Source organism: Hippichthys cyanospilos, chromosome 12 (genome assembly GCF_059441005.1).
Source record: "Hippichthys cyanospilos isolate Australia breed blue-spotted pipefish chromosome 12, RoL_Hcya_1.0, whole genome shotgun sequence".
Classification (NCBI taxonomy): Eukaryota; Metazoa; Chordata; class Actinopteri; order Syngnathiformes; family Syngnathidae; genus Hippichthys; species Hippichthys cyanospilos.
In genome coordinates this window covers 3,345,796-3,373,147 of record NC_142380.1, presented here as the reverse complement: position 1 = coordinate 3,373,147, position 27,352 = coordinate 3,345,796, and the positions used below count along the sequence as shown (strand labels likewise).

Below are 27,352 nucleotides of genomic sequence, written 5' to 3'. Positions count from 1 at the left end.
TCTCCATGATTAAGCTACATTGAATCCAGAAGAATGAAAACAAAAATTGTCCTGTATAGAGGAAGTAGAAATTGCAGCAACATTGTAAGCAGGGAAAACGGCACCAGTGTTAGGTATGCAAATAGGGGAAGCAACTAAGTTCAAATAATTAATTACAGTGCCATAATACTTCGTTATCAGGAGGCAGAATCTAAGGTATTTGTTTGTTTTTTCAATGCATGAGATGTGAAATTAGTTGCAAGACTTTTTATGGCTGCTTAATCATTAACAGTGCTCCTGTTCATTTGCCAGTTTCTGAAACACTGGAGTAACTTCCCAATTCAGCTGGCTCTGTTATTTTTCTTCTACTTAAGCTCAATTTAGAAAAAAATTATTAAGTTGATGTACTTCTAACCTAATGTTATAAGTCATATAAACGTATAAAATATTTTGTGCGTTTTATACAGGTCACCAATAGCTTTGCCAAGTGGGAAACAGGAAGAGAACGAGGCGCAACTATCTATCCTGCTCTGGATTCGATTGGAAGGACTGGCTGTAGTTTACAGTCTAGACAACCCATTTTTTTTCTTTTATCGTTCGACGTCATTTCAAGCGATTCCCGGAACGAGATTCGAATCAAACAGCACATTTCTACGCTCATTGCGACATCTTATCTACAAGTTTCATTCTTTTGCTACTTTTAATGCTGTTGCAAAACGCCACGGAGAGCTAGCTTACATTCGCGTTAGCGTCGAAACTTTTTTTTCCTTCTCGCTTGGCTTTCACATGACAAGCAATACTTCCGGGATAGTTTGCTTCTTATTACTGTATTATTACACTTTTAGAGGGTTTTACTTGTAGTTGAAGGCGGAATTATGGCCACTGCCCCGCCGTCTTCGCTCCAGCTGCGAGCGACAGATGTGATCCGAAAAGAGCACCTGGATGACGGAGGTTTTGGAGAGGTGTACCTCTGCTATCACGTCCACCTCGGTCCCGTGGTAATGAAAACCATGTACACTGGACCCCTTCGCAATGAGTAAGTTGTTTTAAAATCGTATTTTTTATTTTTATTTTTGCATACGTTACCACTTTTGAGCATGCACGCTGGCATATGAGTCACGCGGGTGTCAGGAAACTGCAGAGTTCTGATTTATTCAATCAGTGTTATATTTTGTTTTTTTGTTTTTTTTTTGGAGAGGAACATTTATGATGGTGTTAATTGTCTTGGCAGTCCGCGCGTGTTCATGCCTGAAGGATAATCCGCCCTCCTATAGGGGGCAGTGTTTCATTTAGTGCATTTTATTTCTCGGTACAGGAAATAAGAGCCAAGAACAAAGAGGATTGGTCTTCAAAGAGATGTCATATGACTTCCGCTACGTTGTCTTAACGTCCCTATGCAGTCGGTAGCGAAACCGAAACTTTTTTTTTTTTTACCTTCCTCCGTTTCATATGTAAATGTTAATTACGCGTGCCGAGTTGTCGTAGTATAAGTCAAATTACCCTCCCCACGCACACAAAACAAACTTTGTTTGATAATAACCAAAGTGATTTGAGCAACAGCAACTTTAGTGAGTATGATGCATTTGATTTTAAATTCAAATGAACTTTATCGTCTTACAAAACCTAACGATCAATTAATAAAATATTCCCATCAGAACAAGTACCAAAAGAGATTTCAGGTGTTTTAAAAACTTTTGTGACATGCTTTCATTAAAAAAAAAAAAAAAAAATCGTTTAGCTAAACACAGCCTGTTGATAGTAAATGAAAGTTGTTAGCGATATCATTCTAACATTTAAAAAAAAAAAAGCAGACTTATAGATGAATATTCACCTTTCTACCACCAGCTAAGTTTTCTCCATTCTCTCCAGGGAAAACAAGAGGTCTCTGCTGGAGGAAGGTAGTCTCATGGCGAGCCTTAACCACGAGCGGGTGGTCCGTTTGCTCGGCGTCATCATGGAGGAGCGAGACTGCTCTTTAATCATGGAGTTGATGCCCAGGGGCAACCTGCTGGCCATGCTGGAGAAGGTTAGCGCCACGTCCCTCAAGTTTACAATCTACGCCGTACGAATTCTGATAAGCCCTTTCCTGCCATTTAGGTTACCGTGCCAGTATCAATCAAAGGGAGGATCATCTTAGAAATCTTGGAGGGGATGGTGTATCTCACCGAGAGGAAAGTCATCCATAAAGACATCAAACCGGAGAACATCTTAATCGACAAAGATTTTCACATCAAGGTAAAATGATGCTTTTTGGATTGCGGCTTTTCTCCTATAGAGGATGAGTCTGCTATGTTCCCCCGGCGATAACCGCTTTTTTTTTGTCTAGATCGCCGACCTCGGTCTCGCCACCTGCAAAACGTGGACTAAACTCTCCAGGGAGGAATCTCACAAGAAGAGTCGCATGGGCCGATCAGGCAGGGCCAGCGCCGCAGGCACGCTAAGCTACATGGCACCCGAGCACCTGCAGAGCGTCCACGCCCTCTCCACCGAGAAATCCGACGTCTACAGTTTTGCGATCGTGGTCTGGGTCATCATCACGGGGAAAGAACCCTACGCCAGTAAGTCAAATGATGGATAAACCGTCATCCCAAGGTCAAATGGAACTAGTTCAATTCAAACCGGATCATTTTTTGCATGTGTCCAGACGCCCGCAATGAAGATCAAATCAGCCAGTGCGTCCGCAATGGCAACCGCCCGGCCATGGAGCTCATCCCCGACGACACGCCGCCAGAGATGATCAATCTCATGGTGATGTGCTGGGCTCACAATCCGCTGCAAAGACCAACGTTTTTAGGTGAGGCTCACAAAATTAGAATATAAATGGACGTATTTATTTGGGCCAGCTCTTTCTCACTCAACTTCTGTCCCCACAGAGGGCTTCAAGCGATTTCGTCCCTTCTATGAAAAAGAGCTTGCGCCGCACGTGGAGAAAGATTTAGTCCATTTGCAGGTGACTATATTGAATTTTTGTCTATAGTGCTCACACACACAAAAAAAAAAACAGTTGGGCCAAAACGGGTCAAACGGCAACGTTTTGAATAACAACATACAAAACAAACACAAACAGATAAATAACCCACAATTTTGAACTTGTTTGGGTTAAATGAATACAGTGATCCCTCCTACTTCGCTGTCTCAGATATCACGGTCTCAGTACTTCGCGTTTTTTTCCAGGAAAAATGACAAATAAAAAAATCATTTAAAAAATGTGCAAAAATGTAAAACAGCAAAAAAGTACAATATACAGTACTGTATTTATCAAATAACGAAGTAATATTAGTTAATAACTTCTTCAAGCGTTAGAGTTCGTGAAGGTTTTTTTTTATCTTATTTTGAAATTCATGCTTTTAATTTGTCGGGTTGCGTTGCATTTCCGCTTCCTGTTGTACGTTCTCTCCGCGTCATTCGGCTCGTTACGGTGACGTGAATGATAAGGTAAGCTCATATTTATAGTTGATTATCATTTATGTTGATAACGCACGCTACTGCCTATGTTTAGTAAGCGAGGAGTGTTTATTCTGTTTATGTGTTCGTTTGTGTAGAGGTTGCACTTTATAGTTAGCAGTTGTTGCTAACCCGCTAATGTCGGTTAAAAATACAGTAAATTCCTAGATTAAGTGTTTATATGTTAGTTGACTGACTTTAAGATTGTTGTTGATTTATTATTCAACAGATACTACATGATACACCATACATGAGCCAAAATAAATGTGAAGTTGAACGTGATGACCTGCGTACTCTTTGACCGGAGTCTTGGTGCGGATAACCAGTCCTGAGAACAAATTCTCAACAAACTAAGTAATATTAGTTATTTAATGAATATACAATAATGGTAATAAGGATAATGTAATGTTAAATAATATGAGAAAGGAAATAAAATACGCAAAAAAATACCAAAAACAAAGGATTGTTTATGGTTACTGCGGCTATATTGGGGCTTACATAGAAATCTCGGAACTGATACCCAACTTCGCGGGTTTCAGACTTCGCGGGGGGTTGACAGCCCCCATTAACCGCCAAGTAGGGGGGGGATCACTGTACCTCAAAATTGGGCTCCTCCCTCTTTGCCCCAATTTAGATTATTTCGACCCAACTGACCAATAAACTTTTTGTTCTACATTTGACCTAACTTTTTGCCTTTAGTAAATAATCCATTTAGTTTTCGCCATGTCTTGGGGCGGCCATTTTGTCACTGGCTGTCGACTGAAAATGACATCATATTCGCTCAGAGCGACCAATCACAGCTCATTTGTTTTCCGAGATGAGTTGCGTTTGGTTGTTACCCGAACTGAATAACTGCGATGTCATTTTCAGTCACTGGAAAGAAAACGGCCGGCCGCCACAGTACGAATAAAAAACGATTGAATATTTCCGCTTAATTATTATTTAATTAAAATGATATCAATCATAATGCTTTATGTAGACACATGTGTTTGCATACAATGTCGTCATTGTACAATTAAAATTGGATTATTACCATTTAAACACATTTGCATGATTTTTTATAATTTAATTATTCATTATTTCACTGCAGGCTCTGTACGAAGGCCCAGATCAGCTTGTCGACAAGATGAAGTCTTTATCGATGACCGATGACAGTTTTGCAACAGGTAAGCACGGCTCAATTTAGGATAGGCAATTATTCCATCAATAGATCATTTATTTTTCTATGGGTTAGTATGCTTATCAGGGAAATTCTCTATTTAATGTGTAGAAAAATATTCGTTTTTTTTTATTTATACTTTTGTTCGGTTTAACAAATTATGACATTTATTATAGTTTGAAAAATAGTAATTTCTTTAAAAAAGGCTTTGCTAGTATATACTATAGGTTTATATGTAGCAGTTCAATATTTAGAAGAATCATTTCACACTTTATTTGATGATTTGAAGTGAAGTGCTGGTTTTAGTTTACACCTAATTAAAAGACTACATTTAAATCGTGAATATTAATGAAAAAAATGCAATATTATATACAGGTAAGTACAGTAGCAATCTGTCTTTGTTGTGTAGATTTGATTTCTGTACCGTGTGCAAATTTGTCATTTGAGAAGTGCGTATTAAATTGGTACCGAGTAAAATACAGGCGAAGACGAGTTTGAAAAGGTTTGGCGATCCCTCTTCTAGATTCCCCCGCTTTTCTGGAGAGCACGGACAGAAGCGGCATCGGGCCCATCGAAGCCAGCATCGAGGACATCGACGGCCTTCCGTACGAGAGCGGCGGAGAGGCGGCGGCGGGGGGCAGCGGTGAGCCCGAGGTCTCTTTGGAGGAAAAACTGCAACTGGAGTTGAACTACCACAACAACGGCAGCTACAACTCTGACGGCAAGCCGGACGTCGCCCTCAGCCGGCATCAGAAAAACTCCCCCAACGCCCCGCCCGTTAGCGCGCCCAGCCAACCGGACCGCAACGCCACTTTTGTGTCCTCCGTCCATTCCTGGACAAAAGCGGAACCGGTGCAGCCCAGTAGCCAGGAAGATGCTTGGTACCACCCAGCCGCCGCCCGCCTCCAAGAGTCCATGTCGGCCTCCACGCCAAAGTCGTCCCTCTTCCAAACGCCTGTCAGCGCCAGCACCCTGCCGCCTTTCAATCAACAACATCCAAATTCCCACTATTTCCGCCAGCAGTCCTGGCCCGCTTCCTCGGCTTCTGAGGTGTCAGGCTACGCTAGCAACTTAATGAAGGGCGGGCCCGCGCAAGATTCCGGTACGTAGACGCGCCGCCGCCGCCGCCGCGTATTCGGGAAGCCGCGGCGACGCTGACGTAACCTGTTCTTGATTTCGAAGGCGCTCTTTTCATCAGCAACGCCAGAGGGATCCAGATCGGGAACAACAACAACCTCAGTATTCACAGCTACGACCCGACTCAATGTTATTCGTCTCTTCCGGGTAGCATCTGGAACAGCTCGCAGCTCAGAGATGGAATTCAGAAATACGGTAAATCGCCTCGTTTGAGTCAAGCTGACTCGTCGGCACACTCCTGACTAAGTAGTCGAGCCATGTAAAACTTTGGCGTCTTGTCACCATCTGGGTGGAATTTCAGCCCCCTATCGGCTTGGTTCAATGCTTTGAAGTGAAAGGCCCTTGATGTCAAGATCAGCGTATCGGACAAAATACTGCACGAGGGTTAAGCTAATTGGGGGTGGGGAGCTCATATAATGGGAAAAATGAAAATTTGGTTGACTTTGTCTTATATTTGGGGAATTTTGGTAACCCTCCAAGCCAGACGCAAACTATATGGGTTCAATCACGGATCCTTGCGGAACACCGAATTGAAAAGGTGGCTTGAAACTTTTTCAATGCGGGTTTAGCATTCGTAATCGATACTAGCTTGACTTTGACTTTTGACCCGCAGAGGACCGCGCTGTGACCGAAGAGCACCTTGACGTACTGAGGAAAAACATCGGCGCCAAATGGAAGTTTTACGCCCGGCGCCTGGGTTTGAGCCAAGTGGAAATAGAGACCATCGAGCATGACTTCTACCTGGACGGCCTGCCGGAGATGGTGCACCAGACGCTGCAATACTGGAAAATGAAGGAAGGGAGTCTGGGCTGCACCATCGGGAAGCTTTGCCGCGCCCTCGAAGGCATCATAGACGTCGATGTCATTCAGAAAATACTGAACATCTGCGCTTGTACTTCACATATGTAATGAACTGCTCTCTTTTTTACTTCTTGTGTTTCCAAGCAATGTCAGTCATTACTGTGCGTTACACTGGTTTTACGTTTCTCATACTTCCAACGTCAAGTCCAGTGGTGCGGATCTACGCGGGAATTTGTTGAAATCCCAAATCCGTTTAAATGGGCATCTTCTATGAGAAAATGTTTGCATTTTGATCATTCATATTATTCTTTTGTCACAAATGTACCAAAATCCAAACGGAAGTTTTTAAATGTGAGAAAACCCGAACAGGGCAAGGAAAAAAAAATAACATATGTGCTTATTGCTCTTATAGGGCCATTTTTTTTTTGTTTTAGCAGCGCTGATTCTACTTTCTGCATTCTCCTGTTGACTTAGGCACTTTTTCTCTGAAGCATCAAGAAGCTGCTGTAAACAAAAATATTTTTATGAGCTTTTTGTATTTGAAGTTGATCCTGTAGATTTCATAGTTTTCTTACATACACTTGTGAAAATTAAACTCTTCAACTGAGATTTGGTGTCCCTCAAGGTTAGTTTCACGGTCCCTTGTTTTTCTTCATCTACAAATAACCACTGTGAGGTTATACGCAATCGTGCTATGCTGATTTCATATCCGTGATATCATCTTGGAACGAAAACTAGTGTGCATCAAAGGCACTTCACATCAAGCTTTGAAAGAAGACACTAGGGAGCTGAAATTTCACCCGGATGGTGACAAAACGTCACAGTTCTACATGGCATGACCACTTAGTTATCACACTACCAGGAGTGTGTCATGCCTTGGCTAAAATGCCGCAAGAATGATGTGGAAGAAAATAATCCAAAAATGGTCCAAATACTGCATAAATGTGGTTAATTTCCAACACAGCCATACAAGAGGGTGTGTACACTTATGCAACCAACTTCAACTTTTGCCTCACTTCACTTACCGTTTTAAATATTTAGAGCGATTATAGCACACTTTTCATGTCATAGTTCAAAGATAGCATAACTTCTCTCGCTACATTTTCTGTGTATATCAATACATTTATCTAAAAATATGATGAATGACCCAGCCAATCTGAAAAATGCCGTGAATACACAAGCATTAAAAAAAAGAGGCCCTGCATGATTTCCAAAAATATTTTCATGCTTTATTATATTCATTGATGAACCTACAAGCAAGAAATTACAGGAAACATTTTGGTTAATTCTAATGTTGAACATTGCTAGTGTTCTATTGTGCTTCAGTCTTTTAAATGGATTATATACACATGCAAACTGTGTATTAATAGTACTGGGATTGGTTATATACACAACATTTTTCTGACAGTTTTCAACAAGAACAGCCCAACTGGGTTGTTTTTTTTTTTTTAATTTATTCTGTAAGAACCGGAATATGTGCCGTAAAAATATTTCCGAATGGAACATATATAGAAGACAATTCCCGCCAGGGCATTGGCACACAAATATTTGAAAAAAATGCTAACGTTAGCGATACACTGAATTATGTACAGGTGGGATGTGAAAAGTGCCACATTTTTGTCTTAAAAATTGACAATAAAATCGCATGAACTCAAGACTCAGATTACAACCAATCGCGATTCATCTTGTAAAATGAAAGAGAAGAAGAAAAAGGTGAGCCGCGATTGGTCGGTAGCTGAGCTTGAGCCCGTTTTCAGTCGACAGCAAACGGCAAAATGTTTTTAAATGTACGATTTGTGCATTAAAAATACAATTACATATAGACAAAATAATATGAATTATGGACAAAACGTTAATTGTGTCTAAAAAAGGCCAAGTACCCTTAACATATTTAAGACTTTTATTTTTGAAAATATGTTTTTAAAGTGTCCATCCCGTTCACATCTAAACCGGACCAAGTTCAATAAAATTGAAAATGAAACTGTACATTCCTGAATATATTTTGCATTACTCAAAATCTTAAAGTGATATTAAACTCCTTTAACCATTTTCAGCAGTAAAAACTTTATCATTAATTTGAGAACTAAATGTTCTCATGTACCATTAAAAACTTTACAACACATTTTCCCTCTTGATGTCGACTGAAAATGACATCACACGTGCTCAAGGCTGAGGTGACGACAAATCACTGCTCACCTTTTGGTCATGTGACATTGACAAACGGAGCTGTGATTGGCCGATTATAAAGTCATTTTCGGTCAACAGCAAGTGGAGAAATATGTTTCGCAATTTAGTTACCGAATGCATTTTACATTTTATAGCTGGAAAGTTTGAATCGGTTCAATCGGTTTGGGGGTATATTAGGGCCAAGCCACTTTCGCTTTGCCCGGAAGCATCTCCAAATTAATACGAAGGCTTTCTGGAGTTCTTTTAGCTGTCGGGAGACACAGCAAGGACCTGGCGTGTCTCACGCTTGGACCATTAGCAACGGCGGAGCGTTCAAAAGCATCCTTGTGACACTGCGGCACCTCTATAGAAGGTTGCGTGGACGAGTTGAGCACGGGGAACTGCTCAGTCCTTCTTTGGACTAACCGAAGACTCACCTTGAGTCCGGGGCGGCGGCAGCATCTGCCCGTGCGGTTCTTCAGGGCGGCGAGGTCGCCGAACACGACCTTGCGGAAGTTGGGCCTGAGGGTGAGGTAGATGGCGGGGTTGTAGATGGTGGAGGACTTGGCGAACATGGCCGGCATGGCGAACGCCAGAGGCGGGATGTCCTCGATGTTGCCGAAGGAAGCCCACATGGACACCAGGGCGTACGGGCTCCACGCCACGAAGAACCCGATGCAGATCGCCACGCTTAGCTAACGGCAAAATGCGCACGTGACAGAGATGAATACAAAATTGTACTTTGTCTTATGACGGCCACATTATAATTGCTCTGTTTATGAGAATCTAAAAGCTCCATCCATATTTTTTTTGGGGGGGGGGATACGCGAGTTACTTCATCATTCTCCTAGATGGCAGGTGATGAGATTATCCGTTGCTTTTCATCCATCAAAACGTATCTAGAGTCAATTCTTTCTAATGAGCGCGGAGCCAACGCTATCCAATGTGGGGCTCTAGGCCAGATTTTATATAACCCCGCCCCCATCTGTAATTTACATACGCCCACAAAAGAAACTGAATAGGATTGTTGTTATGATTGTCTTAAATTCGTATGGTAATGCCTCCTGATTTCAAATATAAAATGAAGGGCTCCAGACCAACTAGAAAAAAAATGTGGAGTGCCCCAAGGGTCAATTGTTGATTATGTACTTTTTTTAGTTTCTTCTCCCACTCGGGCCCCATCCTATGAAAATATAGCATGATGTCTTTTGTCCCTTTACCTTGATAATAATGATCTGGATGGCGCTCATGTGCGTTTGTCTCGCCGCGTGTTGCTTCATGGTCTTGTGAGACGCGCGCACCGTGGCGAGGATGCCCGCGTAGGACGCCACAATGATGCAGCACGGAAGGATGTAGCAGAATAAGAAGAGGGCCACGGTGTAGGAGCGCGCCGCCGGCAGCTGGTTGGACAGGCGCCAGTCGATGCAGCAGGCGGTGCCGTAGGGTTCGGGCCCGTACTCCCCCCAGAGGCCCAGCGGGCAGCAGGCGAACAAGAGCGCGTAGAGCCAAGCGCAGCAGATGAGCAGACGCCCGTGAATGCGGTTGAATCGGTTTCCTGTGAGCATAATGGCAGTTAGTGGCAGATGGAGTTTGAAATGTATATTATGGCGAGGGCAGTCGCTACCAAAGTACTTTTTGGCAATGGTGCGCGCGTGCTCGACTGCTAATTGCACATCGGTCCGCTAGGCGGTGCTGTTACTACATGTGCATGTTCGTAAGTAATGCGAAGGAGGCGGTCGGCACGTCCGCCTCAGTTCAGAGTCCCGAGTTCGATTCCGGCTCGCTACGGTCTTCCTGTGTGGAGTTTGCATGTTCTCCCCGTGCCGGCGTGGGTTCACTGCGGGCACTCGGGCTTGCACCCACATTCCAAAAACATGCAAATGGTTTAATGGATGCACCAAATTGTCCATAGGTGTGATTGATGTGTGAATGGTTGGTTGCCACTTCCCATAGACAACTTGGGTAGGCACCAGCAAGCCAGCGACCCAAATGAAGATAAGCAGCTATAGACAACAGATGGCAATTAAATTAATCAGATTAACTCATTCAATTTCAAAGATATAATTCACTTTACAGGTGCTTGTTGATATCTTTGTCAATTTTTTTTCAAGTGTTTGGCTAATTGAGTGTCCAAAATTTCTGATACTAAATGAACTACAGAAAATATGTATTGTTTTCCAACTTCAAAAAAGGATAAAGGTCGTCTAAAAACGGCTGGTGAATTAGGTAAGTCATTAAATAAGTGCTAAAAGACCAAAGACAAACGTTTACGTTTAAGGGCCCAGACATTCAATCTCAAATGCTGATTTATAGCTTTTTTATTTATTTTTTTTCACATGTTTGGCTAAATGAGTGTCCATGGCTGGTGCTAAATGAATTATGTAAAAAAAAAGAAATGATACTTTTTTTTTCCAATTAAAAAAACAAACATATTTTGCGAAAGGAGGGTCTAAAATGGCTGCTGAATTAAAGGGACAGTGTGTAAGATTTAGACCGTTTTTCATTCAAAAGAAATAAAGTAAATGATTGTAAATTTCAAAAACTTGCGAATAAATGTGTCCTTAACGACCAATAGTATGTTTCAAAAATAATCATAGGTCTAGTTATTAAATGATATTACATGTGGGGTGGCCCTTCTCCGGAGGCGGCCATGTTTGATATAGCTACGGACAATGGTAAACGCAGCTCCCGCTGTCCGTAATGTATTAACGTATGTATTATAAAGACACATCCTTTTGAGACTGAACAAGTTAAGCGCCGCGTGTGCGGCTGAAACAGAACGGCAAGCGCTTTCCAACTTTCGCTTCGATGATGCTTCACGTCCACTCGATTAAAGCCTCGATTAGAGCGTTTCTCGAGGTCAAACCCAGGTTCTCCATCGCAGCGCGTGGCGTAACATCACAAGGCAAATCCATCCAGCGCGGCCGGCGGACTCGTGGCTCATCAAAGAAAGGTTTAATGCGCCCATCTCGGTGGAGGGATTAGTGAGAAAATCAACAATGGGCCATTTAGGGCCGCCGCCGCCGCCGCCGCCGCGCATCCCTCCGTGGCCAAGCGCGTCCGCTTTGAAGACTCACCGTACAGCGGATAACACACTTTGACAAAGCACACCACGCTGAGTAGGGTGAGGGTGCTCAGACTGCAGATGCCGAACAGCATGCCGCAGAAGGCGTAGATGGAGCACACCGTATTGCCGTACAGCCACCTGCGTGGGAGGCGGCGGGGTGTGGGAAAAGAAGAAGAGCTTTGTGTACCGATGGAAACAAACACAAGCGTCGATGACCGAGGACGTGAGTGGGTGAGCGTGAAAACGGGAAGCGCGCCGCTCGTGGTGAAAACCTTCATCGGAAAAGCCAAAGGTGCCCTGAAACTGGGGAACGTCGCCAGTTGTTTTTTTTAGGTTTCTATTTGCGCTTTTATTTTCGATTCTACAGCACTTTGGTTGACTATGGTCTTTTTAAGTGTACTTTATAAAGAAAATCGGCTTGACTTGTTGTCGTGCAAAGTCGTGGAAATAAAAAAAACAAAACCTTGATGAACTCAGCTTCAGTACGCTATCTAGCTTGCTAGCTAACTAGCTATACACATGCTATCTATTTAAATCTAGATTGACAAGATCTACATCTAAATCTAGATAGACAAGATCCAGCTATCTATGTTGCTAGCTAGCTAGTTATACAAGCTTTATCTAACTCTAGATAGACAAGATCTACATCTAAATCTACATAGACAAGATCTATCTATCTTGCTAGCTAGCTATACAAGCTCTATCTAACTCTAGATAGACAAGATCTACATCTAAATCTACATAGACAAGATCTATCTATCTTGCTAGCTAGCTATACAAGCTCTATCTAACTCTAGATAGACAAGATCTACATCTAAATCTACATAGACAAGATCTATCTATCTATCTTGCTAGCTAGCTATACAAGCTCTATCTAACTCTAGATAGACTAGATCTACATCTAAATCTACATAGACAAGATCTATCTATCTATCTATCTATCTATCTATCTATCTATCTATCTATCTATCTATCTATCTATCTATCTATCTATCGCTCATGAGCTATTTAGCTAGATCGCTCACTAGCCAACAAACAAGCTAGTTAGCTATCTAGCGAGCAAGCTAGCTAGCTAGCTATATCTATCAACTAATTCATGTTTTAATAATTGAGTAAAAAAACGTGTTGAAAAAAATATGTGTTGATTTCCATCCCTTTATTGAAGAATGATTTGCATTCAGTTAATCGCTAATGACAAAATTGGAGTCCAATTAGTTGTTGATAAATCAACATTTTTAACACAGCATATACTGTAGATATGCGAGGTGTGTGCCGTCTGTTTTCACGAAAGCAGGCTTACGTCAGCGAAAATTTATTTCGACATTGATACCTCCTATGTCTGCACTCAATCCCCTTTAAAATGATATATTATTTGTATAGATAGCTCCAAAAATGACAATGCTACAGAAAATTGAACAGCGCCAAATTGCAGCACCGCATATTTAGTTTATATTTAGAATATTTATTTCTTGCAAATGGCCGCCGTACCTGTGGTAGAAGCTGGACGTTATAGCCATGGGGTAGAGAGAGAGAGTCAGGCCCAGGTCGCTGACGGCTAAGTTGATGATGAAGAACTCGGCCGGCTTCAGGACGTGTTTTTTCTTGTAGGACACATACAGCAGCATGCTGTTGCCAAACAGTGAACATATTCCTGCACAGAGAAGAAATTAAAAAAAGCACAAAATGAGTATCTCATTGCTACTGAGTATTGGTATTACTGAGTATTAAGGTAAGTATTGTACAGTAATGTCTCGCAAACATTTACGCGAATATGTGCGTGTTTTTCACTTGCACGGCGTTGGAGAATTAAACAGTATAACCACACTATGCTTCCGGGAATATGATTACAGGCAGGTCACACTGAAAATATCTCATACTATACATAAATATGCGGTAAATGAAACAAAATTGGCACCGATGTTATTGTACATGGATGTAGAGGGACTCGGGCAAGCTTCTTGTTTAGTCCTAGCGGCAAAGTTATTCACGGAGGTATTACACTGTAAATGAAAAGTAAATGGATTTTTTTTTCGTTCCCCTCCAAATGGCATTCAATTTTACTCACCAAAGAAGGAATACACCACAGCCACAGTGATATCCAACGGCACGGGAATGTTTGATTGGAAGCCAGTGTTTTCATTCAACCGGCCCATCTGAACAAAAAAACGACGGGATTGCTTTCATGCATCATTTCTTATATTGTTTACTGTATATCAATAATCCATTTTCATTAAAAAAAATCTGATATATATATATATATATATATATATATATATATATATACATATATACATATATATATATATATATATATATATATATACATATATACATATATACATATATATATATATACATATATACATATATATATATATACATATATACATATATATATATATACATATATATACATATATATATATATACATATATATACATATATATATATATACATATATATACATATATATACATATACATATATATACATATATATATATATATACATATATATACATATACATATATATATACATATACATATATATATATATATATATATATATATATATATATATATATATATATATATATATATATATATATATATATATATATATATTATATGACCATTAAAACCATATATAACAGAGCCAGTGTTTCCTTGCTACACTAATATATATATATATATATATATATATATATATATATATATATATATATATATATATATATATATATAACAGCAGAAAATTTGCCTTTTACAATTCCCCTTCTTGCCGTATATGAGTGAGAAAACTTGAAGTATACTGTGGAGTTTGTGTTCTGTGGAGTTGCCTGAATTAAAAGTACAAATTTTTGACAAGAAAAAACATTTAACACAAAAAAAAGAAGCTCACATGCTCACACTAGTTTGAATGACATAATCAATGTCAGACAGTTGAAGCACATGTCAATCATTTTTAAAAACAACTTTTTCAAATCCACAAAGATCACATTTCTAAGACGTTCCCATCCTTCTTACCTTGCGTCTTCATCGACGTTCCGAGCGGTCGGATGGAGTTACCGAATCAATGAGGAAAACCAAAATGTCGCCGGAAGGGTTGGTGATGCGTTGGCGCCAAAAAAAAAAAAAGTGGCCCGGATGTGGCGAGAATCAGACGGGACTACGCAAGCCTCGGATGCAATTGAAAGAAGAGCGAGAATGAGATGGAGAGGCTCCGCTGCTCTCCTGAGAGCGCCCCCCACCCCCCACCCCCACCCTACACCCCCTTCCTCCGTATCACCCATTCCCCGCCCACAGACTCCAGCGTGATGATAACAATTGCACCATCATTTTTTCAGATTTCTATTTTTCTGCCAGGCATAAATCCTGCATGGCATATCTCTGAAAAAGCAGGCCGTGGCCCTTGGAGAGGGAGGGCTGAGCCGCTGTGGGAGTGGTCAGGGTCAACTTTGTTTATTTATTTATTTTTAAATCTAGCTACGTGATTGAGATTTAGACATGCATGGAGCGCAATATTCTATTCAATAAATGCTTGGACACACCCCTCTCAAACAAAAAGCCCCACCAGAGGATGGAAAAGTTATATGGCCCTCACGGGAAAAAGTGTGGGGATCCTTGGCGTAAAGTTTCAGTCATTTTCCTGCGCGTGAACAAGAATGGACTCGAACGTTGGTTCAGCCTGCTCACTTCTTTTATTCAAAATAATACCGTTACCTCAGCTAGCACGGGTTGCTGTTAGCTGCCACATGCACTGGCTGCTAACAGTCAGCTGACATCTGCTTCTCAATTTTATTTTGGCAATCCCCCAAAGATTGATTTCCATTTCTCACCTTGAATTGCATGTCGGTAATATCTGTGTTGTGAGTGTGGAAACACTGCCATCCACTGGTCACAATTATCACTACAGTGCTCAATTGGCTTATATTAGGTAAGAATTAGTCAAGGGTGTCAGCTACCCTCCATAAAAAATTGTATTTGACGAGAATTTTATGATTTTCTATTGTCATTACTACTTTAAAAGACGAGAATTCTCGTCCATGGCACTGAATGAGTTCAAAGCTAGCGCTGTCACGAAGATAGTTTGGCCCGCACAGTTGTCTTTTGTCGATTCTTTTCCGATTATATAACGCTGCCTACTGATCTCCGCGCCTCATCTTTTTTTATTTCGATGGCGCCCGGGGCTCTTCTCGCCGAAGCTATTCGTTTAGCGAGCGACACGCCGTCTCGTTGGGCCACGTGCTGGACAAAAAGAGCCACGGGCAGATGGCGCTGAAGTAACCGGGCCTCTTTGAGGAATGGCGCTAATTTCCAAGGACGCGCAAGACGCTGGATGGAATGGCCTCGCGCGCGACAGGAACTTTGTTTTGTTTTTGTTGAAGGCATCTTGCGGAACGCGTGTCGTGTTCATTCGCGCAAACTGTGGCGTCGCCGCTATTCAATTGGCGGTTGAAAGGAAGCACGCATTCCATGAAAAGGAAAAATGCAGAGAAAAATGCATTTGTTGGCTGCTGCAAGATGCGGATTATCCAGAAGTACTCTTTATTTATTTTAGATTTTAGATACTTTTTGATTGTCTATAATTTTCTTTTGGGTATATATACACATATATATATATGTAAAACAAAAAAAAAGAAGAATGGCTATTTTCCAGGAAGCTCAATTTACTATCACAGGAAAACGTTTGAAACAACACTGACAGATGTGGTATAAAAACGATCCCTATGGATCATGTCATGTCAGCAGCATTTGCGGCGCCGTACATGTATGTTCTCATGCAGCGTGTGGCAGTTTCTACACATTAATAACATATCATGTGTTCAAAGTGCGCACGGATACATGACTCATTTACATATAGATTAAAGCTCAAATTGCAAGGAACATCCTGTCACTGCCCCGCTCGGGTGAGTGTTAGCGGCAACGCGGAATTATCTTTCAGTGCGTATTGGAATTATGAATGATTATTATGGTAGATGAGAGGGATGGATATCGATTGCTCTTTTTTTTCTGTCTTGAGCACAGGCGCGCAAACGTCAACTCCAGGCGGAGTCCCGCCCCCTCTTTGACATGTGGATGTATGTGGCGGCCATGTTGTTTTTGATTACTTGCATAACAGGTCCTCATGAATAGTACATTGGTCTTTTTTTTTAGCATGACTTTCTTTAGATGTGAATTATGTTCTATAGGTCAGGAGTTTTATTTTGTAGGTCGTGTTTGTAGATTTCTATTTTATTTGAGGTCACATATGTTGCTTTTTTTGTTCTTTATCATCTCAAATAATCTACTGATTAGATTCAAAACACCTTTCAGATCACATTGAAACAGTTACATTTGCATTATAATTCAAAGTAAGTCACAATTGCATCTTTTTATCCAAGATTGTTTTTTTTTTGCCATATTTGAATTTATATTTGAGGACTCAACATAAAAAACAAAACAAAAAGAAAACATGCTGGTTCAAAGGAATTTCATCAGTTCAGCTCCATTAGACGCTTCTCTCTGCTGAGCTCATATTTAAGTGATATAAAGCATAGTGCACCAAAATATCAATAAGTAATCAGCAACTTCTAAAACGACTATTCAGTTTCCATCAATTTGAAACTTTGTCGGCACACGATTTGGCCCACTTAAGGAAGACACACTTTCAAAAACTATCAAGAAAAGGAAAAAGGAAGTTGGAAGAGGGAAGGGAAGGGGGTGATTAACAGAAATAATCTGTCGCAAAAATATTGATGAGAAATGCAAATACTTCCTGTTTCCATTCCTATTCTTTCAAATTTGGTGTAAAAAAAAATGACGTGACGCCCTCTAGCGACTGATAGTGGAACTTCATCTGAAACTTACTGGAGGTTTATTTTGCAGAAATTTTAAACGGTACTAAAAATAATTTTGAAAAAAAAAATCTGCAAACTAGTGGGCTCGCAAACTGAGAAACTATCAGAGGATTTTTTTAAAATTGTTTTGTTTTTATTGATATCACTGGGCTTCTCTTAAAAAAAAAAATCATTCACATGACGCATAGAGATTTGTCAGCATATATTGGAGGTGATTGCATCACTTTGACCTCATGTCAATCATTCACCTGTGCATCACATGCATGTCATTGAAATCCCATCATGCACCTGACACTAAATCAGCGCTCATTTACAATGCCATAACAAATTATCGCTGGACATGGCAAGAGGAACATCTGCGGGTGTATTATTGGCTCTTCATGTGGCGTGCTTCCTATGCATGGTGAGAAAATACAAACCATAATCATCACTTGACTATTTTATACTCTATTTACATTTTTTCCTTGTTTTTTTTTTTTCTTCATTTCATCAGCCCACAGAAATATTGGAGGGTGAGTAAACGACAGCAGAGGAGCCCGCGTTGTGAGATTTGTATTCATGGTTGAATTTTATGGCAGAATTTGACGTGGATGGCGGACGGGATCGTGACATTTCTGAAATCAATGAAGGTATGCGCGAGGGGGGGGGAATGATATTTCAATTTTCCGATCGTGTGCTTTGGCCTCACAGAAGCAGGATTAGATCTGGTGGAAGGCGACATTGTGCTGGACCAGGTTGGTGTTCCTCCTAGAATATCATGATTAATATGATCATATGCGTGATATGTTTTGCTCTCACGTGCTCGTGGTTTTTTAATAAACAGGAACAAGGTCGGAACTCCATTATCGGCGAAAAATACAGGTGGCCCACGACCATCCCGTACCACATGGGAGATGACCTCGGTGAATATAACTTTATAATTATTATTGCTAATATTTTGATGGCCTATGGAGCCAAAATATCATTCGGACCGCATTTATAGAAAATATGCTTGAAGAGTTATACAAAACGTCATCTAAAAACTTGGTTACATGTTTTGTAGTTTTCTCGTCAGTATTTTTTTAATTTTCCTTAAATTTTTCTCCAGCGACTCCCCTAAAAAAAAAATAAAAAAATAAAAAACTGCCGTGGACGTCAGTGGCACTCCTGGTAATGTTTCAGTTGACGTCATTTCACGTCAATGGTGCTCAAAGTGTTGGAAAAAAACGTATTTGGCTTTTTCTTAGGCTTTTTTGTCTGAAGTTAATATGTAAGGAATTTAGTGATGGCAATCTCACTTTTTTTGGAGTCAAACTGATTTAGACAATAAAAAAAAAATCCTTAATATTTTTTCACAAACGCTGCTATATAAGTGAGTTTTTTTTCTGACGAGACGATAAGAAAATATGTCAACAACTCGACTAGGACTAGGTGGACTAGACAGTTCTCGGAATCAAACAGAGCGTACGTTATGCAGGTTGTAAGCGTTTTGGAGGAGGGTTGACTTGTGAAAAAAAAAATTGAATTCAATTCATTGATTCAATCATTATCAACGGATGTGACATGGCTGTGCAGAAATCAATGCAAAAGGTGTGATCCTGAAAGCCTTTGAGCAGTACCGTCTCAAGACCTGCATCGATTTCAAGCCGTGGAGTGGAGAGGAAAACTACATCGGCATCTTCAAAGGCAGCGGGTAACGAGCGGACGCCATTGGCTTTTTTTCTATGCAAGACTAAATTATTTTCTCCACATTTCAAAGCTGTTTCTCATCGGTGGGCAACCAGCAAATGGGGAGGCAGAGGTTGTCCATCGGTAAAAATTGTGACCGCATCGCCACCATCGAACACGAATTCTTGCACGCTTTAGGCTTCTGGCATGAGCAGTCCAGAGCAGACCGGGATGACTACGTGCAAATTATGTGGGACCGCATCTCAGAGGGTAAGCGGCCACCAACAATTAAAAAAAAAAAAAAAAATCAGACCAAGAAAAAATATATTGACACAATAACAAATGTTAACAACATCCCTCAGCATGATGCTACAAGCAAGCGCTACAAGCACAGTCGTAAACCAGAGAAATTTAATAGGGGTAATCATTAAATGATAAATTATACGATGCCTGCAGCATATCACTCATTACTTTTAGTGCTTTGTGATAATGTTGCTGGCGTGCGATAGGAAATCATCAACGTGGCACAATTGTACTATCATTAAAGTCATCAATAGCCGCTACTAAAGTGCAGAGAACTTTGATTAATTGTCCAAAAGTAACTATGCCTGACACGTGCCTACTTACAGCTGTGCAATCCCAAAGTTGAGATATATATATATATATATATATATATATATATATATATATATATATATATATATACGTAAATATGTACTGTACATATGCATATACATCTATACATAAATATACAGTACATGTACACGCATACAAGTATACATAAATGTGCATACACACATACAGGATATTTTTATATATATATATATATATATATATATATATATATATATATATACGTAAATATGTACTGTACATATGCATATACAACATATACATATATACATAAATATACAGTACATGTACACACATACATGTATAAATATGCATACACACATACAGTATATTTTATATATACATATATATCTATTTATACATATATAGGTATACATTAATACAGTACACACACACACACACAATATATATATATATATATATATATATATATATATATATATATATATATATATATATATATATATATATATATATGAACAAACAAGTGGCTGGAATTGAGTGTAAAAACTTAAAAATGTCTTTGGGATTGAACGAAAATAACTTGTTATTACAGTATTTTTTTATAAAGTATTGAAAGGAAGTGACAAAACATTTGAACGGGGGTAGACTTTTTTTTTCCCACTGAATCGAGGTTACTCGCCTTGCGCGTCCAGGCCGAGAGCACAACTTCAAGGTCCACAACGACAGCACGTCCAGCTCGCTGGGCGTGCCCTACGACTACGGCTCCATGATGCACTACAGCAAGACGGCCTTCAGCAAGGGCTCCTCGCCCACCATCGTCACCAAGATCCACGCCTTCGCCGACGTCATCGGTCAGAGGATGGAGTTCAGCGACAGCGACCTGCTCAAGCTCTCCCGCCTCTACAGCTGCAGTGAGAAGCGTGTCTTTTATTGTCTTGTTGCGCCTGATGTTCATGATAATGTTGACGCGGACCTTTAGGATTTTACGGCCGTTCAAAGGTGACTTTGTCTTCCAGCTCGGGGCTCCACCTTTCTGGATTCGTGCGACTTTGAACGGGAGAACATCTGCGGGATGATTCAGGGACCGGGCGACCAGGGGGACTGGCGCAGGCTCGCCAAGGCGGCAGGGGGCCCCGATACGGACTACTCCAACATGGGGAAATGCACTGGTGAGATGAGCCCCTAAAAACATCAGTTTTGAGATGAGCCCCTAAAAACATCAGTGGTGAGATGAGCCCCTAAAAACATCAGTGGTGAGATGAGCCCCTAAAAACATCAGTGGTGAGATGAGCCCCTAAAAACATCAGTGGTGAGATGAGCCCCTAAAAACATCCGTTTTGAGATGAGCCCCTAAACACATCACTGGTGAGTTTTTAACAATATTTTAAAGTGTTTGGGCAAAGAAAGTCTAAAATAGGTGATATGAAAGGAATTCATTCATGAAGTAATCAAACTAAGGATTTAAGTAATTGATAACTTTAGTAATTTGATACTTAAATTAATCCAACACTAAAGTAATTGATTTGTTTAAGTACAACTAAAAGAAATTTCTCCACGGTTAGTAATTGAATATTTTTGGCACAAAGGAACTAAGAGTAGGTTTTAAAGTACTAAAATAATTGATTAGCATTTGAGTATTTAAAGTAATTGATTGTTTTTGATTGCCTATAGTAATCGATTACTTTTGTCCAACTACCTAAAGTAGGTACCTTAAGTAATAAAAAAAAAAAAAAAATCTGGGATTGATTGAATATTTAAAAAAAAAAGAACGTCAAAATACGTCTTTGGGACTCAGTGGCTGGGATTTGAGATGAGTTCATGTTAATTTTTAACAATACATTTGATGCTTCTCTTAGGAATACATTTACGCTTCATAAAGACATTTATTTTGCACTGTTGGGTCTAGTTAAAAGATATGTATTTAAGATTTCAAATATTTTTTTTTGTTTCCTTGAAAAACGACAGTTTTGGAGACATGTAACATCTGTCTTTAGGTTCTGGCTATTTCATGCACTTCAACACGAGCGCGGCCGACACGGGCGACACGGCCCTTCTGGAGAGCCGGATCCTGTACCCCAAGCGAGGTTACCAATGTCTGCAGTTTTTCTTCTACAACAGCGGCGGCCTCAACGATTCGCTCAAGATCTTCGCGCGAGAGTACGACAAAGCTAACCCTGCGGGGACGCTGCGCTACATCACCACCATATATGGTCAAGATCCCTCCGATCTGCGCTAACTTGGTCAAGGGTGTGAAATTGACGTCCTTTCAAAAACCATATGATGTAACAGGACCTCCTCAGGAACTGTGGCAGCTGCACCACGTCAGCCTGAACGTCACAAAGAAGTTCCGCGTGGTCTTCCAAGGAAGCAAAGAAGGCGCGGGACCACCGTCGGGCGGTCTGTCTCTGGACGACATCAACATCTCGGAGACGGCGTGTCCCGAGTTCGCGTGGCGCGTGAAGAACTTCAGTCAAGTCATGGAGAACACCCCTGTGGGCGAGGCCATCTTCAGCCCGCCCTTCACCTCCAAGGAGGGTTACAGCTTCCAGATGAAGCTCTATCCCAGCGGGAAGACCAACACCTCCGGACAAATGGGGGCTTACGTGAACCTGGTGGCCCGGGAGGGGGACGGCGGGCAGACCTGGCCTTGCCCCTGGAAGCAAATGACCATGATGCTCATGGATCAGCACCCTCACATCCAGAAGCGCATGTCCAACCAGCGCAGCATCACCACCGATCCCAACAAGACTCTTTCAGGTTGGCCGGTGAAAGCCGCTCTTCTTCCGAGCGAGCCGCGGTTAACGCTCGCGCCGTCCCTCAGGTTCCGACGCGCTCTTCTGGGACGACCCTCGGAAGGTGGGCGTCCAGGTAACGGACGCGGACGGATCCAAGTACTTCAGGGGCCCGGGCAGCGGGACCTCGGTGTACCTCACCCACCTGAGAGCCAGGAGCAGGGATTTCATCAAAGGAGGGGACGCCATCTTTCTCCTCAGCATGGAAGGTCAATCTCGGGCTGTCGAAATAAAATTGAATTTTATCTTTGGTTAGCGCAATATAATGCTGCGATAACAGAGCTCGAGCCACCGGTAAACGCTGTTTCAATTTCGGTGTAATTAAGTCATTTGTTAGCGCCCTGAATTGGCGATTGAAGGTATTTACAGAACGACGTAATGTCGTGACTTGATACATTGCGAAACGCTCCAAAGAACAACTTCAAAATAAAAGCGTACCAAGCATTTGTGCCCATATAATATTTGCTTGGCCTAGGATTATTTTGAAGTTCGTCTTGACATACAGAGCATTAATAATTGTTGCTACAGTCCGCTTGACATTTTTTCAGATGTGTGCTCGAATAAGGGGGTATCTGGTACAATCTATTTTTTTTTAACCAAGGTACTCAAATTACCGTATTTTCCGCACTATAAGGCACACCAGATTATAAGGCGCACCCTCAATTAATGACATATTTTCATTTTTGCCATATATGGGGCGCACTGGATTATAAGGCGCACCCTCAATTAATGACATTTTAAAATACTTTTTCCGTATATAAGGCACACCCTCAATTAATGACATATTTTAAAACTTTTTCAATCAGAATATAGTAATACTCAAAGTAATAACAATAATAACTCTCAATAGCATAATAAGTCAATGTCAATATGAGCAACCTTGTTCAACTGTAAACACACAAAAGAAACAGGTAAAGCTTACTTTATCGGTTCATTCCCCATCTACCAATCCCAATATTGATCCGTATATAAGGCGCACCTGATTATAAGGCGCACCATTAGCTTTAAAAAAAAAAAAAGGCTTTTGGGTGCGCCTTATGGTGTGGAAAATACGGTACTCAAGGCCTTATTTCACCTCTCCAGTAGAACAATGTTGGCATGTTTGTCAGTTTAATAATTCGCTACTAGTCAGGGTTATTATACTATATTGGTTTACATGAGATTATCCATTTTTTAAATTTTATTGATCGAGGAATTTTGTTTGCCTTTTCAGATGTGTCTCATTTGACCGTTAGCCAACCTTTGCCCACCACCGCGCCTTCCTCTTCATCCGGTACCACAAATCCACTGGCTTCCAGTCCTGCCTTCACCGGAACCTCGAACACCGAATCGCCCCCCGACGCCTGCGCACATGTGCGATGTCAGAACGACGGCGCGTGCGTGCTGGAACACGGGAAGGCTGTTTGCAAGTGAGGGCACGCTCCATGCGCGCATCACATGACTTGATTGGCACACGGGTGGCAAACCCGGGATTCGTATCCCCGATTTAAGAATATACAATCTTAACGACAGAAGATAAGAAGTTGTCGGTGGAGCGGAACCGTTACGGTCACGTGATCTGTCTCTAACCTTCCTGCTGGTCTCAGGTGCGCCGCGGGAGGCGATTGGTGGTTCTACGGCGACAGCTGCCAGCACAGAGGTTCGACGGCGGATAACAGCACCTTGGCCTTGGCCTCCTCGCTGTCCGTGCTGGGAGTCATGCTGGTGGTGACCGTGACCACCGCAGTTTGCCTGAAGAAGAAGTACAAGAAGAGAAGTTATGAAAACAGCCTAGTCATGGGAAACGTGGGAAAATTAGCATGAAATACGGCGGGTTGATCAAAAGGACACTGCCATTGTATTAGATTGCCCCTTAGCGGCCGTTCGATGTAAATACACCCAAGCGCATTTCTTTTTGTACAGTTCATTCCAGTCATGAAACACTCTGAACGTTTGAGTTTATATTCACAAATTTAAAATTTATTATACCAAAGACAGGAACATCTGTGTTGTCTCTTTTCCACGTGGATATATATCTGTATTACTGAACTCGACACGATCATGCCGGCGGTAACAATTACTGCTGGAGGGGGCTGTGTTATGAAAATAGAATGTCAATCTGCATGTATATGTAAAAAAAAAAAAAAAAAAAGTCTATCTGTGTCTATTCAATACAGTGTTGACTACAGGACATTGAAATCAAAGAGGGGAAAGAATCGTGTTTGTTGATTGACATGTTTTGAACTACAATTGCACACGTGTGTTGTTGTTGTTTTAGTATGTCTAAACTGTGTATAAAAGAGCGGAAAGGGCACGCTCAACCTCCGGAACAGCAAATGCCCTCACATCCTCCACTAAAACCTTCGCCGATATCCATCCTTTAAAAGCGTCTCTATACATCATTTCTCTTATTTACAATCATTGGAAAAAAAAAAAAAAAAGAAACACAAATCACCATTTCTCTCAGAGAAGATTAGTAAAAGTGACTGAGTCACCATAAAGAGTATGCAACTCCTAGGAGTTAGTATTCATAGTTTCTACAAAAAAAGTAAAAATAAAAGGTCTATGTCATTTTACAGGCTTCGAGCCGGGGATTACTGAAGAAATACAGTATCGTAAGTGCCCTATCTACAACGGGTATGCGTGATAATACCGGTGTACCATTCCACAAAGTCGAGAGTAAAAAGATGATGTGTGCCGCTCTTGAAAAAGTTCCTGCTGTTTTCAAGTCAAACGATATGGTGAGTTCAAACAAGTTCAACCGAAGCGCGGGGTGTATATTAACACGCACACGTGTGACTAAAAGACTAGCGTTGATTACTGGGGTGTCCAAGGTTACTAAAAAAAAAAAAAAGTTCCATCGCTTGCGTGAAAACAAAAGGGTGCTCAGAAGTCCAGTTTTATTAAAGGGCTCATCTGCGTGTTTTGTTTTTCTTTTCCATTGGGGAACTCCTGGGACACAAAATGCACTGGAACAGAAAGGCGGTTGGGAGGCGTCACGGTGACGGTGTCAAAAGAGGGGAAGGGTGCGGGCCTTGCGCGCACGCCGAGATGAGGCCGCAGCTGGTGTTCTAGAGCGGAGTGTCAAAGTAGTCCGCCGGCTGCTCGGCGCCGGGCGGCTTCTGCTGCTTCTGCTGATGCTGTTTCATGATCTCCTTAACCTCCTCCTCCAGCTCGGGGGGGATGATGAACTGGTCGTCCGGGTCGGGCTGCGCCGGGGCGGTGAAATAGCCGCCGGACTTCTTGGAAGGGGCGTCGGCGGCCACCTCGATGAGGTTGTGACTTTTTTCCTGGCGGGCCACCGAGCCGTTGACCCTCCGCTTGGCGGCGGGCGGCTTGGCCGGGTCGCCGCACTGCCACGCCTCGTCTCTTTCCGGCCCGTTCTCGTTCCCCGCGAGGCTCGCGTCCGCGCCTTCGTCCGGGGGCTCGGGGGTGCACGGCGGCGGGGGAGGGGGCGGCGGAAGGGAGAGCAGGCCGCGCTCGCGGTCGGCGGAGGAAGACGCTCGCGGCGAGGAGGAGGACTCCGATTTGAGGCAGTGGACGTCGGCTTCTACTTCCACGCGGCTTCCGTTGGAGAACACTCCGGCGATGGGCTCCTCGTCCTCGCTGTCCAGCCCGTTGTCAGAGAGGGCGCTGGAGAAGGTGGCGCTGGACAGCTGGCGCTGAAAGGAGCTGGCCAAGCAGGCGGGGTGAAGCGCGCAGCAGCCGCGGGCCGAAGGAAGCTCGGCGCCGGCTAAAAGATATTGGCAGGGCTGGGCGGCGGCGTGCGCCTGCTGGTGCTGAAATGTGACGGGGTGGGCCTGGTGGTGCAGGTGCAGGTGAGGGTGGTGGCCCTGCTCCTGCAGCAGCACCAGGGAGCTCTGCGGGGGCTCGTCCGACGAGGCGGTGGAGCCCACCTCGCTGCTCATCTCGCTGGTGCTGATCTCGCTGCTCATCTCGCTGCAGGACGACGGCGGCACGGGCAAGGAGCCGTCCGGGGGCCGCTCCTTGATGCCCCCGGAGGACGACGGCGGGTAGGGGCCCAGGCCGGGGCTGGGAGGCGGCCGGGGGGGCTCCGAGCAGCAGCAGGAGCAGCAGTCTTCGCTGACGCTGAGCTGGACCACCACGGCGCTGAGGCTGTCGGTGCAGCCGTAGCCCTGCGCCAGCGTGCACAGCTTCTTGGCGGCGGCCAGGCCGTCGGGCACATTCCGCACCGCCTCCACCGCCTCGTCGGGGGAAACCGTGTCCCACAGGCCCCGGCTGCCCAGGATGAAGAATTCGTCCTGCGGGGTGAGCGTGACCGTCTGCACGTAGGGAGACGGGATGACGGACGGATAGAGGAAGGAGTAGCCCATGATGCGCGTGGAATCCGTCACGCCGTTCACCTTGTTGTCCTGCGCGGGCAAAACAAAGAAGCAGAAATTTACGATAAATTATTCCAACCACTTGTCTACATTTACAAATTGTCTAATAATATTTGATCACGTGTAAAAAATCTTTTCATAAAAGACTCTTTTTAGCAATTACATTTCAGCCCATGTCAATCCCATCTGCCCAGGGATTCAAAAAATGGTATCGTGAAAGACAAATTGTATTAGAAAAAATGGATGTTTCTTTAGCCAATCAGATTTTAAATTCAACTAGCAAAACACTACTGCTGATATTTGCAAACTTAAATACTTTAGGTTTTCATACGGTACACCCAAAATGGATGATGGAAGACTTGTCCTCCAGAGAAAAGACAAAGGTTAGGAAACACCTACT

General features: G+C 42.4%; 4 protein-coding genes and 1 long non-coding RNA gene across 7 annotated transcripts in view; 2 read left to right on the top strand and 3 right to left on the bottom strand.

Moving 5' to 3' along the window:
* Window positions 1-500: 500 nt before the first annotated feature.
* Window positions 501-7,129, top strand: ripk1l (receptor (TNFRSF)-interacting serine-threonine kinase 1, like). Of its 2 annotated transcripts, none has more exons than XM_088430100.1 (10): window positions 501-1,015; window positions 1,849-2,005; window positions 2,077-2,214; window positions 2,306-2,537; window positions 2,624-2,773; window positions 2,853-2,929; window positions 4,514-4,589; window positions 5,106-5,684; window positions 5,765-5,914; window positions 6,333-7,129. In XM_088430100.1, exons 1-10 carry the CDS (start codon window positions 855-857, stop codon window positions 6,626-6,628), a joined length of 2,016 nt encoding a protein of 671 aa, XP_088286226.1. In that variant the 5' UTR covers window positions 501-854; the 3' UTR covers window positions 6,629-7,129. The 2 variants fall into 2 exon arrangements, with proteins under 2 accessions (XP_088286226.1, XP_088286227.1); XM_088430101.1 differs by lacking the exon at window positions 501-1,015 and adding an exon at window positions 1,362-1,547.
* Window positions 7,130-7,724: 595 nt separating this feature from the next.
* Window positions 7,725-14,968, bottom strand: LOC148414415 (opsin-5-like). The gene is made up of 6 exons (XM_088428588.1): window positions 14,782-14,968; window positions 13,819-13,906; window positions 13,242-13,404; window positions 11,764-11,891; window positions 9,907-10,241; window positions 7,725-9,381 (listed from the first exon to the last, which is right to left on the bottom strand). The coding sequence occupies exons 2-6, from the start codon at window positions 13,904-13,906 to the stop codon at window positions 8,881-8,883; spliced, it is 1,215 nt and encodes a 404-aa protein (XP_088284714.1). The 5' UTR covers window positions 14,782-14,968; the 3' UTR covers window positions 7,725-8,880.
* On the top strand, window positions 11,713-24,756 carry mep1bb (meprin A subunit beta b). The gene is made up of 14 exons (XM_088428589.1): window positions 11,713-11,976; window positions 18,088-18,106; window positions 18,173-18,223; window positions 18,285-18,328; window positions 18,418-18,496; window positions 19,149-19,266; window positions 19,333-19,511; window positions 20,531-20,749; window positions 20,855-21,007; window positions 21,833-22,048; window positions 22,128-22,595; window positions 22,660-22,839; window positions 23,844-24,039; window positions 24,217-24,756. Exons 1-14 carry the CDS (start codon window positions 11,965-11,967, stop codon window positions 24,431-24,433), a joined length of 2,151 nt encoding a protein of 716 aa, XP_088284715.1. The 5' UTR covers window positions 11,713-11,964; the 3' UTR covers window positions 24,434-24,756.
* On the bottom strand, window positions 20,413-24,019 carry LOC148414414 (uncharacterized). Its single transcript, XR_015867348.1, has 3 exons — window positions 23,871-24,019; window positions 20,812-22,851; window positions 20,413-20,744 (listed from the first exon to the last, which is right to left on the bottom strand). It is a non-coding gene; the product is annotated as an uncharacterized LOC148414414 (long non-coding RNA).
* Window positions 24,568-27,352, bottom strand: part of phlpp1 (PH domain and leucine rich repeat protein phosphatase 1) — a 47,713-nt gene continuing 44,928 nt past the window's right edge. For both annotated transcript variants that reach the window (XM_088428582.1, XM_088428583.1), the window contains one exon: window positions 24,568-26,982. In XM_088428582.1, the coding sequence (XP_088284708.1) occupies window positions 25,681-26,982 (1,302 nt within the window). In that variant the 3' untranslated portion in view covers window positions 24,568-25,680. The remainder of the gene's footprint in view (window positions 26,983-27,352) is intronic.

Coding starts and splice junctions, on each gene's coding strand:
- ripk1l (XM_088430100.1), top strand. CDS start 855: ATGGCCACTGCCCCGCCGTCTTCGCTCCAGCTGCGAGCGACAGATGTG. Junction 2,006..2,076: donor TGCTGGCCATGCTGGAGAAG/GTTAGCGCCACG, acceptor CCTGCCATTTAG/GTTACCGTGCCAGTATCAAT. Junction 2,930..4,513: donor AAGATTTAGTCCATTTGCAG/GTGACTATATTG, acceptor ATTTCACTGCAG/GCTCTGTACGAAGGCCCAGA.
- mep1bb (XM_088428589.1), top strand. Junction 18,224..18,284: donor CATTTCTGAAATCAATGAAG/GTATGCGCGAGG, acceptor TTGGCCTCACAG/AAGCAGGATTAGATCTGGTG. Junction 22,596..22,659: donor TCCCAACAAGACTCTTTCAG/GTTGGCCGGTGA, acceptor GCCGTCCCTCAG/GTTCCGACGCGCTCTTCTGG.
- LOC148414415 (XM_088428588.1), bottom strand. CDS start 13,906: ATGGGCCGGTTGAATGAAAACACTGGCTTCCAATCAAACATTCCCGTG. Junction 11,892..13,241: donor ACGTCCAGCTTCTACCACAG/GTACGGCGGCCA, acceptor CCTCCCACGCAG/GTGGCTGTACGGCAATACGG. Junction 10,242..11,763: donor AGTGTGTTATCCGCTGTACG/GTGAGTCTTCAA, acceptor TTATGCTCACAG/GAAACCGATTCAACCGCATT.